The sequence below is a fragment of the Somniosus microcephalus genome, chromosome 21 (genome assembly GCF_052327205.1).
Source record: "Somniosus microcephalus isolate GS21.2 chromosome 21, FLI_Smic_1.0, whole genome shotgun sequence".
Classification (NCBI taxonomy): Eukaryota; Metazoa; Chordata; class Chondrichthyes; order Squaliformes; family Somniosidae; genus Somniosus; species Somniosus microcephalus.
Window position 1 is genome coordinate 68,465,658 of NC_141007.1, and position 15,718 is coordinate 68,481,375.

General features: G+C 55.8%; 1 protein-coding gene across 1 annotated transcript in view; it reads left to right on the plus strand.

The window, feature by feature from the left end:
* slc25a10a (solute carrier family 25 member 10a) overlaps positions 1-13,909 on the plus strand; it is a 35,698-nt gene extending 21,789 nt beyond the window's left edge. The window contains 11 exon segments of the mRNA XM_085963863.1: positions 893-1,007; positions 1,257-1,305; positions 1,826-1,867; positions 2,554-2,597; positions 6,323-6,393; positions 7,955-8,011; positions 8,014-8,052; positions 8,416-8,437; positions 8,440-8,492; positions 9,213-9,269; positions 10,430-13,909. Coding sequence (XP_085819989.1) covers positions 893-1,007; positions 1,257-1,305; positions 1,826-1,867; positions 2,554-2,597; positions 6,323-6,393; positions 7,955-8,011; positions 8,014-8,052; positions 8,416-8,437; positions 8,440-8,492; positions 9,213-9,269; positions 10,430-10,531 — 651 coding nt within the window. The 3' untranslated portion in view covers positions 10,532-13,909.
* Positions 13,910-15,718: the final 1,809 nt, after the last annotated feature.

A 15,718-nucleotide genomic window follows, 5' to 3' on the forward strand; every position in this document is an offset into this window, starting at 1 on the left:
ATGCTGGAAAAACTCAGCAAGTCAGGCAACATCCGTGGAGAGAAATTTGAGTTGACGTTTCGGGTTTGACCCTTCTTCAAAACTGTGAACAGTTCTGGTCTCCATACTATAACAAGGACATAGAAGCACTGGGGAAAGTGCAAAAAAGATTTTACAAGAATGGGACCAGAACTGAGAGATTACAGCTATCGGGAAAGATCGAACAGGTTGGGGCTTTTTTCTTTAGAAAAGGGAAGACTTGGAGGAGACCTGATGGAGGTCTTCACAATTCTGAATGGGTTGGACAGGGTGGATGTGGAGAGAACGTTTCCACTTGTGGGAGAATGCAGCACTAGGGGCCATAAATACAAGATGGTTACTAATAAATCCAATAGGGAAATGAGAAATTTTTGTAATCAGAGTGGTTAGAATGTGGAACTCGTTGGTACAGGAAGTGTTTGAGGCCGAGATACTGGACATGAGTACATGAGCAAAAAGGGAATACAAAGCTATGCTGAAAGGCTGAGATGAGGTAGTTGGAATGGGAGGAGGCTTGTGTGGAGTATAGACACCAGCACCGACCAGTTGGGCCGAATGGCCTGTTTCTGTGCTGTATATTCTGTGTAATGTAATTCTCGGTAAGATGTGCGTGATGTTGTTTGAGTGGAGGTGGAAGGTGTGTTGCTGGGCTCCTCCAGCAGAGGGCGGACTCACACAGCCTGTTATCCAGGGAGTTACTCTGGAGATTCCCCTTTAGCAGGACATCAATATTTTGGGCAGGATCCCCGGATAAATCAGGTGCCCACCAAAAGCGGGCTAGGGGTGAGGGAGGGGGGGGGAAGGGAGGTGATTGACGGAGGGGGAAGCTCTGATCTGTGCTAATTGTGCCTCTCTCCTTCTATTCTCTGTGCAGCTGACGTATTCATTGACCCGGTTCGCAATCTACGAGACCGTGAGGGACAGGCTGGGTGCAGGAAGTAACCAACCACTTCCCTTTTACCAGAAAGTTCTACTGGGAGCCTTCGGAGGTCTGTCTGAATCTGGCATCGACTGACCGCGCATGTGTGTGACTGGGCGTGTGTGTGTGTCCATGCGTGGGCAGTTGGTGTATATGTGTGGGGTTGAGTGCGTGCACATGGGGTGTGTGTGTGTCTCCAATGCACCCCATCCAGGGGGAGACTGGTGCCGGCTGATACAGTTTCCTGCGAAGACAGTGCCCCGTTAAACCCCCAGAATGTGCGCATGGCCCCTTTAACCACCTGTTTCTGTTTCCACAGGTTTCACCGGGGGATTTGTTGGAACGCCGGCCGATATGGTAAACGTCAGGTCCGTGCACCATGCCTGGCATTGCTGGTCACACTCGACACCACCAGCCCTCGCCCTGCCCACCTACCCCCCCCCCCCCCCCCCCATCTGTTCTCACACAGCCCCCGAGCTCCCTACCGCCCACAACTCGCTGTTGTGACGCTGCCCTCCCGGGGCGTCCCCTGACCATGCCACTGGGAGAGCTCTACACGCGGCCCCTGTGCCCCGAGCCACGCATACGCTGCCCCCTACAGGTGCTCCTTAGAACTGATGGAGAGGGATGTGGAGTTCAGCACCTTGGACAGTGGCTTCCGTTGACCAGCCCATTGCAGGACCCCAGAGCTTCACTTACTAGCTTCACAGTGGGATGGTACATGGCTGCAGGGAACTGGCACTGGCTCTCCCGCGCCACCCCCCCCATCCGAAACTCTTTCCCCCCGTCCCCCCCATCCCAAACTCTCTCCCCGCCCCCCCTCAGGAGTGGAGAGGTTGGGTGATGGAGAAGATTATAACTGACAGTTTCTGTTCCTTTCTTCCCTAGGATGCAGAATGATGTGAAACTTCCAGCCAATCTGAGGAGAAAGTGAGTGTTTCCCAGTCAATGCCATCACTTATTACACACACCAGCCGGTCTCCGATCGCTCCCGGGGCTGTGCCATTGAATCTGGGGCCGTCTGCTCTCTATAGTAAAGGGATTGGGGATGCAGGTGGGGTGTTAAAGATGGACTCGACACCCCTGGGCTAGAGAGGGGGAAAGTCAGTCAGGGTTGTTGTTCCTGATCACTGCACGGTGGTTCGTTCCTGCTGGGAACTGGCGTGCGTGTGTGATCAGATTTGGCTGGGATGGTTCCAACAGTTCAATAGCCCATGAAGCGCACAGTTAAGGTTTGCGCGTGGAGAAAATGATCAGATTGGACGGTACTGGAAGGCTGGCAGTGTTCATGGAACTGAACTCCAGCAGGATCCCACCACTCCAGCAGAGCAGGGGAGAAATCCCAGCAAAAAACCCACAACCCAGGTGACCATTTCAACACGGGCTTTGTGGACGGATTCTCCTCCCCCGTCCCTCGCCATATCAATCACTTCAACTCTCAATAATCACCGGCCCCCACTCCGATGTTTTGGGGGGGGGGGGGGCGGAGGATCGCGGGGGTACCGCTGGACCGTTGACCCTTAGAGCGAGTTGGGGAGCCGTTGTGTTCCGGCCTGCCCCTAGTTTTCTGATGTTGTTCTGTGTGATCACCGCTCGCCCTCTCTGCCCCTCTGCAGCTACAAGCACGCGGTGGATGGACTTTATCGAGTTTTCCAGGAAGGTAAGCTGACCAGTGCCCTGTCTCTGCACAATACTGCTCCGGGGTAACAATCCGCAGGCCATCGACTGAAGCACTGGGCAATGCTTCAATAGTCTCAATGTAGAGAGCCAGTGTTTAAAATTCTCATCCTTGTTCTCGCATCCGTCCTTGGCCTCGCGCCCCCCCCCCCCCCCCCTCACCCCTCCCCATCTCTGTAACCTCCTCCAGCCCCACTACCCTCCGAGATCTCTGCACTCCTCCAATTCTGACCTCTTGAGCATCGCCCTGACTTCCCTCGCCCTACCATTGGCGGCCGTGTCCTCAGCTGCCGAGGCCCAAGCTCTGGAATTTACTCCCTAAACCTCTGTGTGTGTGTGTCTCTCTCTCTCCATCTCTCTCTCTCTCTCTCTCTTTTTTAAGACGCTCCTTAAAACCTACCAAACTTTTGGTCACCTGTCCTAATATCTCCTTATGTGGCTTGGGGTACAGTGCAGATTCACCAGAATGATACCGGGGCTTCGAGGGTTAAATTACAAGGGCAGGTTGCATAACCTTGGCGTGTGCTCCCTTGAGTATAGAGGATTGAGGAGTGATCTACTTGAGGCCTCTGAAATGATGAAACGAATTGTTAGGGTAGATAGAGAAAGTAGTTCCTGTGGTGGGGGAGTCCAGAACAAAGGGGCATAACCTTAAAATTAGAGCCAGGCCGTTCAGGAGGGAAATCGGGAAACATTTCTTGACATAAAGGGTAGTGGAAAACTCGCCCCCAAAATGCTGTGGCTGTTGGGTCAAGATTGAGATCGATATCTTTTTCTTGGGTAAGGGACATGGCGGAAAGGCGGGTAAATGGGGTTGAGGTACAGAACAGCCATGATCTAATCGAATGGCAGATCGGGCTAGAGGGGCCGACTGTCCTGTTCCTGTGACCCACCGGCCTGCTCCTGTTCCTGTGACCCACCGGCCTGCTCCTGTTCCTGTGACCCACCGGCCCGCTCCTGTTCCTGTGTGACCCACCGGCCTGCTCCTGTTCCTGTGACCCACCGGCCCGCTCCTGTTCCTGTGTGACCCACCGGCCTGCTCCTGTTCCTGTGTGACCCACCGGCCTGCTCCTGTTCCTGTGACCCACCGGCCCGCTCCTGTTCCTGTGACCCACCGGCCCGCTCCTGTTCCTGTGTGACCCACCGGCCCGCTCCTGTTCCTGTGTGACCCACCGGCCCGCTCCTGTCCCTGTGTGACCCACCGGCCCGCTCCTGTCCCTGTGTGACCCACCGGCCCGCTCCTGTTCCTGTGACCCACCGGCCCGCTCCTGTTCCTGTGTGACCCACCGGCCTGCTCCTGTTCCTGTGACCCACCGGCCTGCTCCTGTTCCTGTGTGACCCACCGGCCCGCTCCTGTTCCTGTGTGACCCACCGGCCCGCTCCTGTTCCTGTGTGACCCACCGGCCCGCTCCTGTTCCTGTGTGACCCACCGGCCCGCTCCTGTTCCTGTGTGACCCACCGGCCTGCTCCTGTGACCCACCGGCCTGCTCCTGTTCCTGTGTGACCCACCGGCCTGCTCCTGTTCCTGTGTGACCCACCGGCCCGCTCCTGTTCCTGTGTGACCCACCGGCCCGCTCCTGTTCCTGTGTGACCCACCGGCCCGCTCCTGTTCCTGTGTGACCCACCGGCCCGCTCCTGTTCCTGTGTGACCCACCGGCCCGCTCCTGTTCCTGTGTGACCCACCGGCCCGCTCCTGTTCCTGTGTGACCCACCGGCCCGCTCCTGTTCCTGTGTGACCCACCGGCCCGCTCCTGTTCCTGTGTGACCCACCGGCCCGCTCCTGTTCCTGTGTGACCCACCGGCCCGCTCCTGTTCCTGTGTGACCCACCGGCCCGCTCCTGTTCCTGTGTGACCCACCGGCCCGCTCCTGTTCCTGTGTGACCCACCGGCCCGCTCCTGTTCCTGTGTGACCCACCGGCCCGCTCCTGTTCCTGTGACCCACCGGCCCGCTCCTGTTCCTGTGTGACCCACCAGCCTGCTCGTGTTCCTGTGTGACCCACCGGCCCGCTCCTGTCCCTGTGTGACCCACCGGCCCGCTCCTGTCCCTGTGTGACCCACCGGCCCGCTCCTGTCCCGGTGTGACCCACCGGCCCGCTCCTGTCCCTGTGTGACCCACCGGCCCGCTCCTGTCCCTGTGTGACCCACCGGCCCGCTCCTGTCCCTGTGTGACCCACCGGCCCGCTCCTGTCCCTGTGTGACCCACCGGCCCGCTCCTGTCCCTGTGTGACCCACCGGCCCGCTCCTGTCCCTGTGTGACCCACCGGCCCGCTCCTGTCCCTGTGTGACCCACCGGCCCGCTCCTGTCCCGGTGTGACCCACCGGCCCGCTCCTGTCCCGGTGTGACCCACCGGCCCGCTCCTGTTCCTGTGACCCACCGGCCCGCTCCTGTTCCTGTGTGACCCACCGGCCCGCTCGTGTTCCTGTGTGACCCACCGGCCCGCTCCTGTCCCTGTGTGACCCACCGGCCCGCTCCTGTCCCTGTGTGACCCACCGGCCCGCTCCTGTCCCTGTGTGACCCACCGGCCCGCTCCTGTCCCTGTGTGACCCACCGGCCCGCTCCTGTCCCTGTGTGACCCACCGGCCCGCTCCTGTCCCTGTGTGACCCACCGGCCCGCTCCTGTCCCTGTGTGACCCACCGGCCCGCTCCTGTCCCTGTGTGACCCACCGGCCCGCTCCTGTCCCGGTGTGACCCACCGGCCCGCTCCTGTCCCGGTGTGACCCACCGGCCCGCTCCTGTCCCGGTGTGACCCACCGGCCCGCTCCTGTCCCGGTGTGACCCACCGGCCCGCTCCTGTCCCGGTGTGACCCACCGGCCCGCTCCTGTCCCGGTGTGACCCACCGGCCCGCTCCCGTCGTTGCTGTGGGCTGGCTCTACTGCAGAGAGACAGCGGGAGGATCTGTCGGATGAGCAAACTGTTGTCTGACGCAACTCGCCTTAAAAACAGCTTCACCGATGTGACAGATACCATGGAAAGAAAAGGAAAGACTTGTATTTATATACCTCAGGACATCCCAAAGCGCTTAACAGCCAATGAAGTACTGTATTTTGGAAGTGTAGTCACTGTTGTAATGTCGGAAACGCGGCAGCCAATTTGCGCTCAGCAAGCTCCCACAATCAGCAATAGGACAATGACCAGATAATCTGTTTCAATGATATTGATTGAGGGATAAATATTGTCCAGGACACCGGGGAGAACTCCCCTGCTCCTCTTCGAAATAGTGCCATGGGATCTTTTACGTCCACCTGAGAGGGTAGACGGGGACGTCTCATCTGAAAGACTGCACCTCTGACAGTGCAGCACTCCCTCAGCACTGCACTGGAGTGTCAGTTTGGATTTTGTGCTCAAGTCCCTGGAGTGGGACTTGAACCCACAACCTTCTGACTCAGAGGCGTGTGTGCTGCCCACTGAGCCACAGCTGACACAACAGTGCACTGTGTGCGTACAGTGGCACGTGTGGGGGGGGTTGGGGTCCCGCCCACCGGGCCGAGCAGGGTGAGCCAGTTGACGTTTTGATGCCATTCGCCAGTTGGTCGGGCCAGTCGGTCGGGCCAATCGGTCTCCAGCTCTGGCCGAGCGGTTGCCGAGCGGTCCGGGGCCTAGTCGGACCAGCGCTGCCTTTGGGCAGTTTGGAAGCGACAGGGTCAACTGTAAACGAGAGCTCTGACTGTTTGTAATGTCACTAACTTGGCTGCCTGTCCTCCCGCAGAGGGTTTAAGGAAGCTGTTCTCTGGAGCGACGATGGCATCTAGCCGAGGGGCCCTTGTTACCGTTGGACAGGTAGGCTGCAGCCTCCATTTTGGTTTAACCGAGTGTTGGTGAGTGGGAGAGGCGCAGTTGTGTGCGACGTGGTGACAGCCGGGCGCTTTTTAAAGCAAGTTCTTAATTTATTTCTTCCCCCATTTAAAATTTTTTTTTATTGACTGGAGCTCGCCGAACCCGAGGCGAGTGGGTGAGTCGTCGCTCTGCTCCCAGGCCTCACCTTACTTTCTCTCCTTTCTTAGGCAGTCCCTCGGAACTGAGGATGACTTGCTTCCAAATTAAAAATGAGTTTGCAGGTGACTGATGAGTCCAATGCAGGACCTACAGTCTCTGTCACAGGTGGGGCAGACGGTGGTTGAAGGGGCGGGTGGGTGGGGTGCTTGGGTCCTTCCGCTGTTTGCGCTTGGCTTCCGCTTGCTCCCGGTGAAGAGACTCGAGGTGTTCGGCGCCTTCCCAGATGCTTCTCCTCCACTTTGTGCGGTCTTGGGCCAGGGATTCCCAGGTGTCGGTGGGGATGTTACACTTTTTCAAGGAGGCTTTGAGGGTGTCCTTGAAGTGTTTCCTCTGCCCACCTGGGGCTCTCTTGCCGTGCCGGAGCTCCGAGTAGAGCGCTTGTTTTGGGAGTCTCGTATCAGGCACGCGGACAATGTGACCCGTCCATTGGAGCTGATCGAGCGTGGTCAAAGCTTCGATGCTGGGGATGTTGGCCTGAGCGAGAACACTGATGTTGGTGCGCCTATCCTGCACGATGGATTTTCAGGATCTTGCGGAGGCAGCGTTGGTGTGAGTGCCAGAGAAGCGAGCTCCTGCGTCACGCTTCCCCACCCCATTGGGGGGGGTGGGGTGGGGTTGAACTAATGGCTTCCTGCCTCTCTCAGGGTGTGGTACGTCGCGGTGATGTTACTGGTCTGATAATCCAGGGAACGAGAGTTCAGATCCCACCATGGCAGCTTTGAGAATTTGAATCCAATGTAAAATATACGGAAACAAAAAGCTGGTCCCAGTAACGTAACAACGAAGCTGTCTGGTGCTGTAAAAACCCAATATGGTTCAGTCTTTTTTTTTTTAGTGCCGCCCTTACCCGGTCTGGCCTGTAGGTGACGCTAGACCCACAGCAATGTAGTTGATTCTCAACCGCTAAAAAAATACCTTCACTGCACGGGACTGCAGCGGTTCACCGCACGGGGCTGCAGCAGTCAAGAAAGCGGCTCGCCTGGTCAAGGGGCAACTGGGGATGGGCAATAAATGCCGGCCTTGCCAGCGACATAAAAATAACTCTATAAAGCTCGCCTCTGGTGCCATGGGCTTGTCCTGTGGGAGCAGCGAGTCCCTAACCCACACGGAGCAGTACGGTTATAACACGCTGCTCGCTCTAGTTGCAAATTGCAATTGGCAGAAGATTGGAGCCTTTTTAAAAATAAATAAATAAATCTGACAAAATGCCTTAATGTGCTTGTGGTTTATTATAATACATGTCGGTGTACGAATTTCAGGCAGCGAGCCCACGCTGTCAGTGACGGGGCCTTCCTGAGGTGGCGAGTTGGTTGCATGGGTGAACCTGTTTGTCTTTCTCCCGCAGCTCGCCTGTTACGATCAGGCGAAACAGCTGGTCCTCAGCACTGGCTACCTGCCCGACAACATAACATTCTCACCCACTTCCTCTCCAGTTTTATCGCTGTAAGTGCTGTTTTTACACCATCTTTTCACTGTGTGAGAGTCGCTCTTGCTGTCTGTTGCACACTTTCTCCCTCTCTCTTGTGCTCCCTGACTCGTTCCCTTGCCATTTGTTGCTCTTTCGTTCTGTCGCGTATCTCTCACCATATTTTGTTTGTCTCTCACACTCGCTCTCCTCGCTCGCACGCTCGCTTTTTCCCTGTGCGCTCCCTCTACGTCTCCCTCCCGTCTGTGTGGCCACCCCCCCGGTCTCCGTCTCCCTCCACTCCCTCCCACTCTCTCTCTCTCTCTCTCTCTCGGTGGTGGCAGGGTGAGCTGGATTGAAATGCCCGTGTCTAACTCTTGTGTTCTTTCTTTGGGCTGCAGGGTGGCTGTGCCACGTTCCTTTGCAACCGCTGGATGTTTTAAAGACCAGACTAATGAATTCTAAAGGAGAATATCGGGTAAGGGATCAAACCCCGTGACGAACTCGCTGGGCGTTCTGCCGGAGAACGTACCCGTCGCTGCGATTGGACCGTGTCCCCCAGTGGAAAGGTCTGGTTTCCATGGCGAGTGCCCAGATTCGCCAGCCAGCTAGGGAGAGGAGACTTTGGCTTCCAATATTTGAACGGATTAACTTTAGCTTGCGAGTCCGTAACTTTAAACGTTTAGAGAGTTGTTTACGCGGCAGGTGATGTTTTGGTTTTCCAATTCCGTTTTGTCAAATGATTTGCCAACATTGGTTGGTTAAAGTTTCTCTGAACTTGTACCTCTTGCATATTGGCCATCAACACTGAGGAGGCGCAGAAATCGTGTGCACAGGAACGCTCGAGGCTGTGATCAATGCGTTCAAATATATTTTACCTTATTAAAGTAAGGGTCAAGGCCAGTTGTGCCCAAGTTTGGGAAAACAGTAAGCGGGAAAATGAATTGAAGCAAGTAGCAGCGGGTAAGTGACACCGAGTGTGTTTTTGCAAAGTCTGCAGGTAGGGGGAGGACAGGGAGCTTTAATGTCCTGAGAAAGAGAGTGTTCAATAGGAGGTGGTGCGATGAGTCTTAGCATTCATCTGGGTGAGGAAGCGCACACGTGCGTGTACAATCCACGCACAGAGACAGAGACGCATGACACAACCCCCCCCCCCCACCCAAACTGTCGGTGACTGTACTCTTTTTGTTTTTTCCAGGGTGTGTGGCACTGTGTAACGGAGACTTCTCGACTGGGTCCTCTTGCCTTCTACAAGGTGAGGTGAAGATTTTGATCTGTGGTTCAGTTTAGAGATGGGATTGTACCCATAGTTCCCCTCAGGGTGGGCTCCTGATCTCGATTGGACCGTCTTGACGAAAAAGTGGCGAATTGGAGACCGGACATTTCCTCACAGGAGCCGAGGGAGGGTCGGTCTGGGTGGGTCTCACAGGGTTCGTGAGCTCGATTGGGTAGAGCACACAATAGATTTGAATGAAGAAGATGCGTTGGCCCATTGGAGTAGGCCGCAGCTTGTGTCCCTGGCGGAGGAGCAGTTTGTCTCCAGTTCGGGGGTGAGCGAGGTGGGGGGATGAAAGGGGAAAGTTGGGGACGGGGGTGGGGGGGATTTGAGGGTGGAGGGGGAGCAAGAGGGTATGTTGAGGGGAGGGGGGCGAGGGGGATGTTGGGGGAACGGGGGGATTTGAGAGGGGGGGTGGGGGAGCTAGAGGGGTGAGCAGGGGGAGGTGTGGGGATGTTGGGGAAGCGGGGGGGTTGAGAGCAGGAGGGGGGTGAGGGGGGAGCGGGGAGGCGAGGGGGGAGGGGGGGAGGTTTGGGGTGGGGGTGAGGGGGAGCGGGGGGGGGAGAGGGGGGAGCGGGGGGGGGGGAGGGGGGGAGCGGGGGGGGCGAGAGGGGGGAGCGGGGGGGCGAGAGGGGGGAGCGGGGGGGCGAGAGGGGGGAGCGGGGGGGTGGTGTGAGCGGGGGGATGTTTGGGGTGAGAGGGGGAGCGGGGGAGGAGAGGGGGGAGCGGGGGGGTGGGTGAGCGGGGGGATGTTTGGGGGAGCGAGGAGGGAGCGGGGGGGGTGGTGTGAGCGGGGGGATGTTTGGGGTGAGGGGGAGCGGGAGGGAGTGGGGGAGCGGGGGGGGTGGGTGAGCGGGGGGATGTTTGGGGTGAGGGGGAGCAGGAGGAGTGGGGGAGCGGGGGGGGGTGGGTGAGCGGGGGGATGTTTGGGGTGAGGGGGAGCAGGAGGGAGTGGGGGAGCGGGGGGGGGTGGGTGAGCGGGGGGATGTTTGGGGTGAGGGGGAGCGGGAGGGAGTGGGGGAGCTGGGGCCTTCTGCTGTGTGTCTCAGTCTCACTCCGGCCAGTGTACTGAGCCACTCGATCTCTTTGTTGAAGAGCGTTGACTTCTCCGACCCTAACACGCCTCTCTCCTTTTCCAGGGCTGTGTTCCGGCTGGGATCCGCTTGGTGCCTCACACGGTCCTGACCTTCTTGTTCCTGGAGCAGCTGCGCAATCACTTTGGGATCGCAGTGCTGACGTGAAGTTGGGAGATCGCTGCCTCGCCCGCTCACCTTGACAGTTCATCAGTGACTAATGTTCCTCTTGAAGGGACAAAATTTTTCTGTAATAAATTTAATTTGATGAAGTTGTTCCCTCTCTGAGCCCACAACCACTGCCAAAGACACAGGGGTCACATTCAATGGTATCATTGTCATGGCCTTCACCAACCATCAAACCTTGCTGCACTGTGAGCTGGGGGCTTCACTGCCCCTTCCTATTGAGCCAACTGCAGAGCCCCCACTGTCCCTTCTGTAGGACAGACTGTGACCCCACTATCTCTTCTGTAGGACAGACTGTGAACCCCACTATCTCTTCTGTAGGGCAGACTGTGAACCCCACTATCTCTTCTGTAGGGCAGACTATGAACCCCACAATCTCTTCTGTAGGGCAGACTATGAACCCCACAATCTCTTCTGTGGGTCCACTGTGAACCTCACTATCTCTTCTGTAGGACAGACTGTTAACTGCACTACCCCTTGTACAGGATGGACTGAACCCCAATATTTCTTCTTGTATGCGTTCAGGCAATTTATTTTCTTAAAGGGAAGAATCCAAGGGTTGGTTTAGAGTTTAAAATTCCTCTCTGTTAGTCTCCAGTTTGTGCTTTCAGTACAAAGTGGATCCCTTTTCCACCCTCACAAGCAGACCCCTCCTGTTCCGAGCTGGAATTGGCCATTTTTCTGCCCGCTCGTCAGTGACGCCATTAGCTCGGCCAAGCAGGGGTGTGTTGCTGCCGGGTGGGGTCAGTAACGGTTCTAGAATCCTCCGCTCAGATCGTCATCCCAGCCCCGTAGAGCTGGAAGCGCGGCAGGCGCAGGCTGAAGTGTCCCCTTGCCCCCCACCAGCGAGACGGGGGGAGAGGAGGTTGAGCAAAGAGGAGTCGGGCCTAGCTCTCCCCTGATACCTCACACAGCCTAACTACTGTGGACATTGGTGTCCGTACGGCGTGCCTGACCTCTCGGTTGTACAGGTATCAGGTCAAGGGGGTGAAGAAAGGAATTGAATCCCAACACACAGCCTTGTGGAACAAGGATTTATTATTTGAGTAAGTGTGTGTTACTTTGTTAACCTTCCCACCCATCCACATGCTGTGCCGTTTCAGGATCCCATGTTGGGAGACTCAAAACAAATCTGTGCCTATATTTTTATTGAACTACTGTTTAATTAATTTTTAGACCTTTTTAGTTTGCTTCAGGATCTCTTTTTTTTTAAATCACTCACGGGATGTGGGTGTCGCTGGCAAGGCCAGCATTTATTGCCCATCCCTAATTGCCCTCGAGCAGGTGGTGGTGAATGCAGCCGAGTGGCACAGGGCAGTTAAGAGCCAACCACATTGGTGTGGGTCTGGAGTCACATATAGGCCAGACCGGGTAAGGGCAGCAGATTCCCTTTCCTAAGTTCCGTGGTGGGATTTGAACTTGTGTCTCCGGATCATTAGTCCAGGCCTCTGGGTCACTAGTCCGGTAACATAACCACTGCTACCGTACCTCATTAAAGGGAGCTGTACCACTGCTTAGTGAGGCATCGATAATCAGAGAAAATATTTTGCCAAAATGACTGGAGTTTCCCTTTTAATACGAGAAACCGTAATGAAGTCTGTGCCTTGCAGGTATTTGAGCCTTGGAGCCAGCATCTCACTAATTGCTGAGCAGGGTTTTACTCCCTGTTCTTCAGAACATTTTCAGAAGGCAAAGTGTCTTAAAGGTGCAGTGTGCATATCTTTAAAAAAACTGGCTGCAGTATAATTCTTTGTATGACTAAAATCAAGCAGCAACTTTTAATCTGAATACTTGAAGTGATTGAGCTCCCAAAGCAATGGTTGCACCTTTTGAATCTCCAATCGTTCTTTTATAGATCCCGATAGTCCTTTAGTGTAATCAACCTTCCTCTCTTTTCCCCCCCCCCCCCACTTTTCCTCAAAGACAACTGGAATTCTCTCTCCCCTCCGTCACTTTCCTTCAATGCAAAAACCGGGAAAGGTATCCTCACCAGGTGTTGCCTGCTCGCTCTTCCGTTCCTTCCCGTGCCTTTCCAAAGAGATTTCCCCCTCTCCTCTACCTGTGGAGTAGGCCGTGCCTGCCTACCACCAGCCTGCTTCTGATTGGGGGGGGGGCAGGGGGTCTCTCTGGCGTACTGTGTGACGTGGAGCAGGCTGTCCCGGTTCCCTCGCTGTACGACGCTCTGTACACCCAGGTGTGTGAGCAGTTGCCATGACAATACCTTAAGAGGCAATTCCCTGTGCTTTTAGCTGGCTCAAAAGCCTGTTTAAAAATAGGGGATTTGCTGGTGCGTTGAGTGACTACACTTCACAAAGTACTTCATTGGCTGTCGAGCCCTTTGGGACGTCCTGAGGTGGTGAAAGGTGCTATAGAAATGCAAGCTCGCTCGCTCTTATTTGCGATTTCACCTCCCATTTTTCCCCATCTTGTCCAGTAATAGTCCAGCAGCCAGCCTGCATTGTTCCTGTTCCCCGGAAGAGCTGGGTACAGTTCAGGGGCAAAAAACTGGCTGCGTAAAAATAATTCTCCTCATCTCTCCTGGTTCTTTTGCCAATGACCTTAAATCTGTGTCTGCTGGTTACCAACCTTTCTGCTGCTGGAAACAGTTTCTCCTTATTTACTCTAATCAAAAGCCTTCATGATTTTGAACACCTCAATCAAATCTCCTCTATTACCTTCTCTGCTGTAAGGGGAACAACCCCAGCTTCTCCAGTCTCTACGTAACTGAAGTCCTGCATCCAGATGATCTGTTTTTAGTGATGATGGTTGAGGGGTAAATATTGGCCAGGACACCGGGGATAACTCCCCTGCTCTTCTTCGAAATAGTGCCGCGGGATCTTTTACGTCCACCCGCGAGAGCAGATGGAGCCTCGGTTTAACATCTCATCTGAAAAACGGCACCTCTGACAGTGCAGCACTCCCTCAGCACTGGCACTGGGAGAGTGTCGGCCTAGATTTTTGTGCTCAAGTCCCTGGTGCGGGACTTGAACCCACGACCTTCTGACTCTGAGGTGCGAAAGGTGTAAGAAATCCCATTGCACAATTTCGAAGACCTGGTTCATTGGTGCAGAATTGTGGGCGGGAGAGCGGTGGCGTTAATCAGGGAGGTCAAGAGTGCACCTTTTAGGAATTGTCTAATGCACTGTCTATAGCCCAGGGGTATTCCCACGTGATTGGGTGGAACAAACGTGTGAGCTACAGCATTGCGGAAATGTTGCATTCCTAATTTATAATTATATTTTAAGATTAAAAATTAAATTAGTTCATTGTGAATATTTTGTGAACTTTATTCGGACTGGGACGCACAATGTCAGTCTATTGCGATTAACTTTTGCAATAAAATCACTGTTAAAATCAAAACGTCTCCGCGTTTTGTGCCTTCTGGAGTCTGTCCCTCGAGAGCGAAGGTTGTTTCGAGGTCCCGGAAGGACCGGCGCGGTTACATTTTTTTATAACTCCTTTTTTAAGGTAGTAAAACGTCCCAAGGCGCTTCACACGAGCGTTGGCAGACAAGACAGATGCTGACACCGGGTACCTCTGTCGGCCCCGTTCCCCGGCACGGGCACCCTCTCACCTTGATGGGTGCAAACGCATGTTTAATGGCCTTACATTTCCCAGCAGTATTTTAACACGGGCGTTAAAATCAAAGGGTTAACGCTGGTATTAAAACGCCCCCCCTGTGGATCCTGTCGATATGAAAATCGATAATTGTATAATAGCTAAAGTAAATGCAGAGCGGTGACCCCTTACTGCACCAGGCTGGGCCCCCCCTCTCTCTCTCAAGACTTCTTCATCAGTGACCCGTACGTGATGTAACAGTGGGAGCCTGGAGTGTCTCAATCCTGGGTTATCTCGGAGATCGGAATTTCACTGCGCACTCAATTTTTGAAGATGTATGGCGCTAACCTGCGCTCCTTAAAACTTTATTGCATTGAACAGACATGAGGACAAATCCGTTTTTCAGATCAAAGGGAGGCCCCTCTGTCTGGCGGAGGAATGCGGTCTGCGTGCCACAGTTAGAGAGAGGCCGAGCTCCTGGTTCTGGCAGGGAGGGCTCGGTTTGGGAATCGCTGGCAGCGTTCTCTGCTTTGCTGGGAGATTAGACTCTGCTCGTCTTGAGCTCCCAGGGCACCAGTTACTGCCTCTGGTTTGAACGCAGCCCTCAGTGTGCCTGCCAGAGAGCTGCTGCCCTGGCGCTTTAGCACCTTTCAGCCACTTCATTTATTTAAAGGCGCGCTCCTCAAATCTCTCTGCGTGTGCGTCTGTACAATCAGCGGTTGAAGTGACTCGTTCCCCGCGGGGTCTGGATACCGAGGTGGCTCAGAGACCGGTCCTTAAATAAAGAAAAGACTTGCATTTCTATAGCGCCTTTCACCACCTCGGGACGTCCCAAAGTACTTTACAGCCAATGAAGTACAGTCACTGTTGTGGGAAACGCGGCAGCCGATTTGCGCACAGCAAGCTCCCACAAACGGCAATGTGATAATGACCAGATATTGGGGGCAAAATTTGGTTGCTTTGCACCTCCTGTTCACGCCCCAAGGGGCACAAAGCACCTAGTGCCCAGGCGCGGCGCCGCTAACGCCTCCCGCAAAATTCAGCGGGTCTTTAGCGGCGACGGTGGGCAGTAGTCGTCGCCGTGTGCAGCGCCCCGACCGCACACTTGGGTCGTGCCCCCTGACCTACCGCCGGACGCTATGTCCGACAGGGTCAAGGGGGCGATATTTAAAGGGGAGGTGTTGGGCGACCATTTTTGTTGCTGACTGCCAGCCCCCCTCTGCCAGCACCTGCCCCCCTCTGCCAGCACCTGCCCCCCCCTGCCAGCACCTGCCCCCCTGCCAGCACCTGCCCCCCTCTGCCAGGACCTGCCCCCCCTCTGCCAGGACCTGCCCCCCCTGCCAGCACCTGCCTCCCTCTGCCAGCACCTGCCCCCCTCTGCCAGGACCTGCCCCCCCTCTGCCAGCACCTGCCCCCCTCTGCCAGCACCTGCCCCCCTCTGCCAGCACCTGCCTCCCTCTGCCAGCACCTGCCCCCCTCTGCCAGCACCTGCCCCCCTCTGCCAGCACCTGCCCCCCTCTGCCAGCACCTGCCTCCCTCTGCCAGCACCTGCCCCCCTCTGCCAGCACCTGCCCCCCTCTGCCAGCACCTGCCTCCCTCTGCCAGCACCTG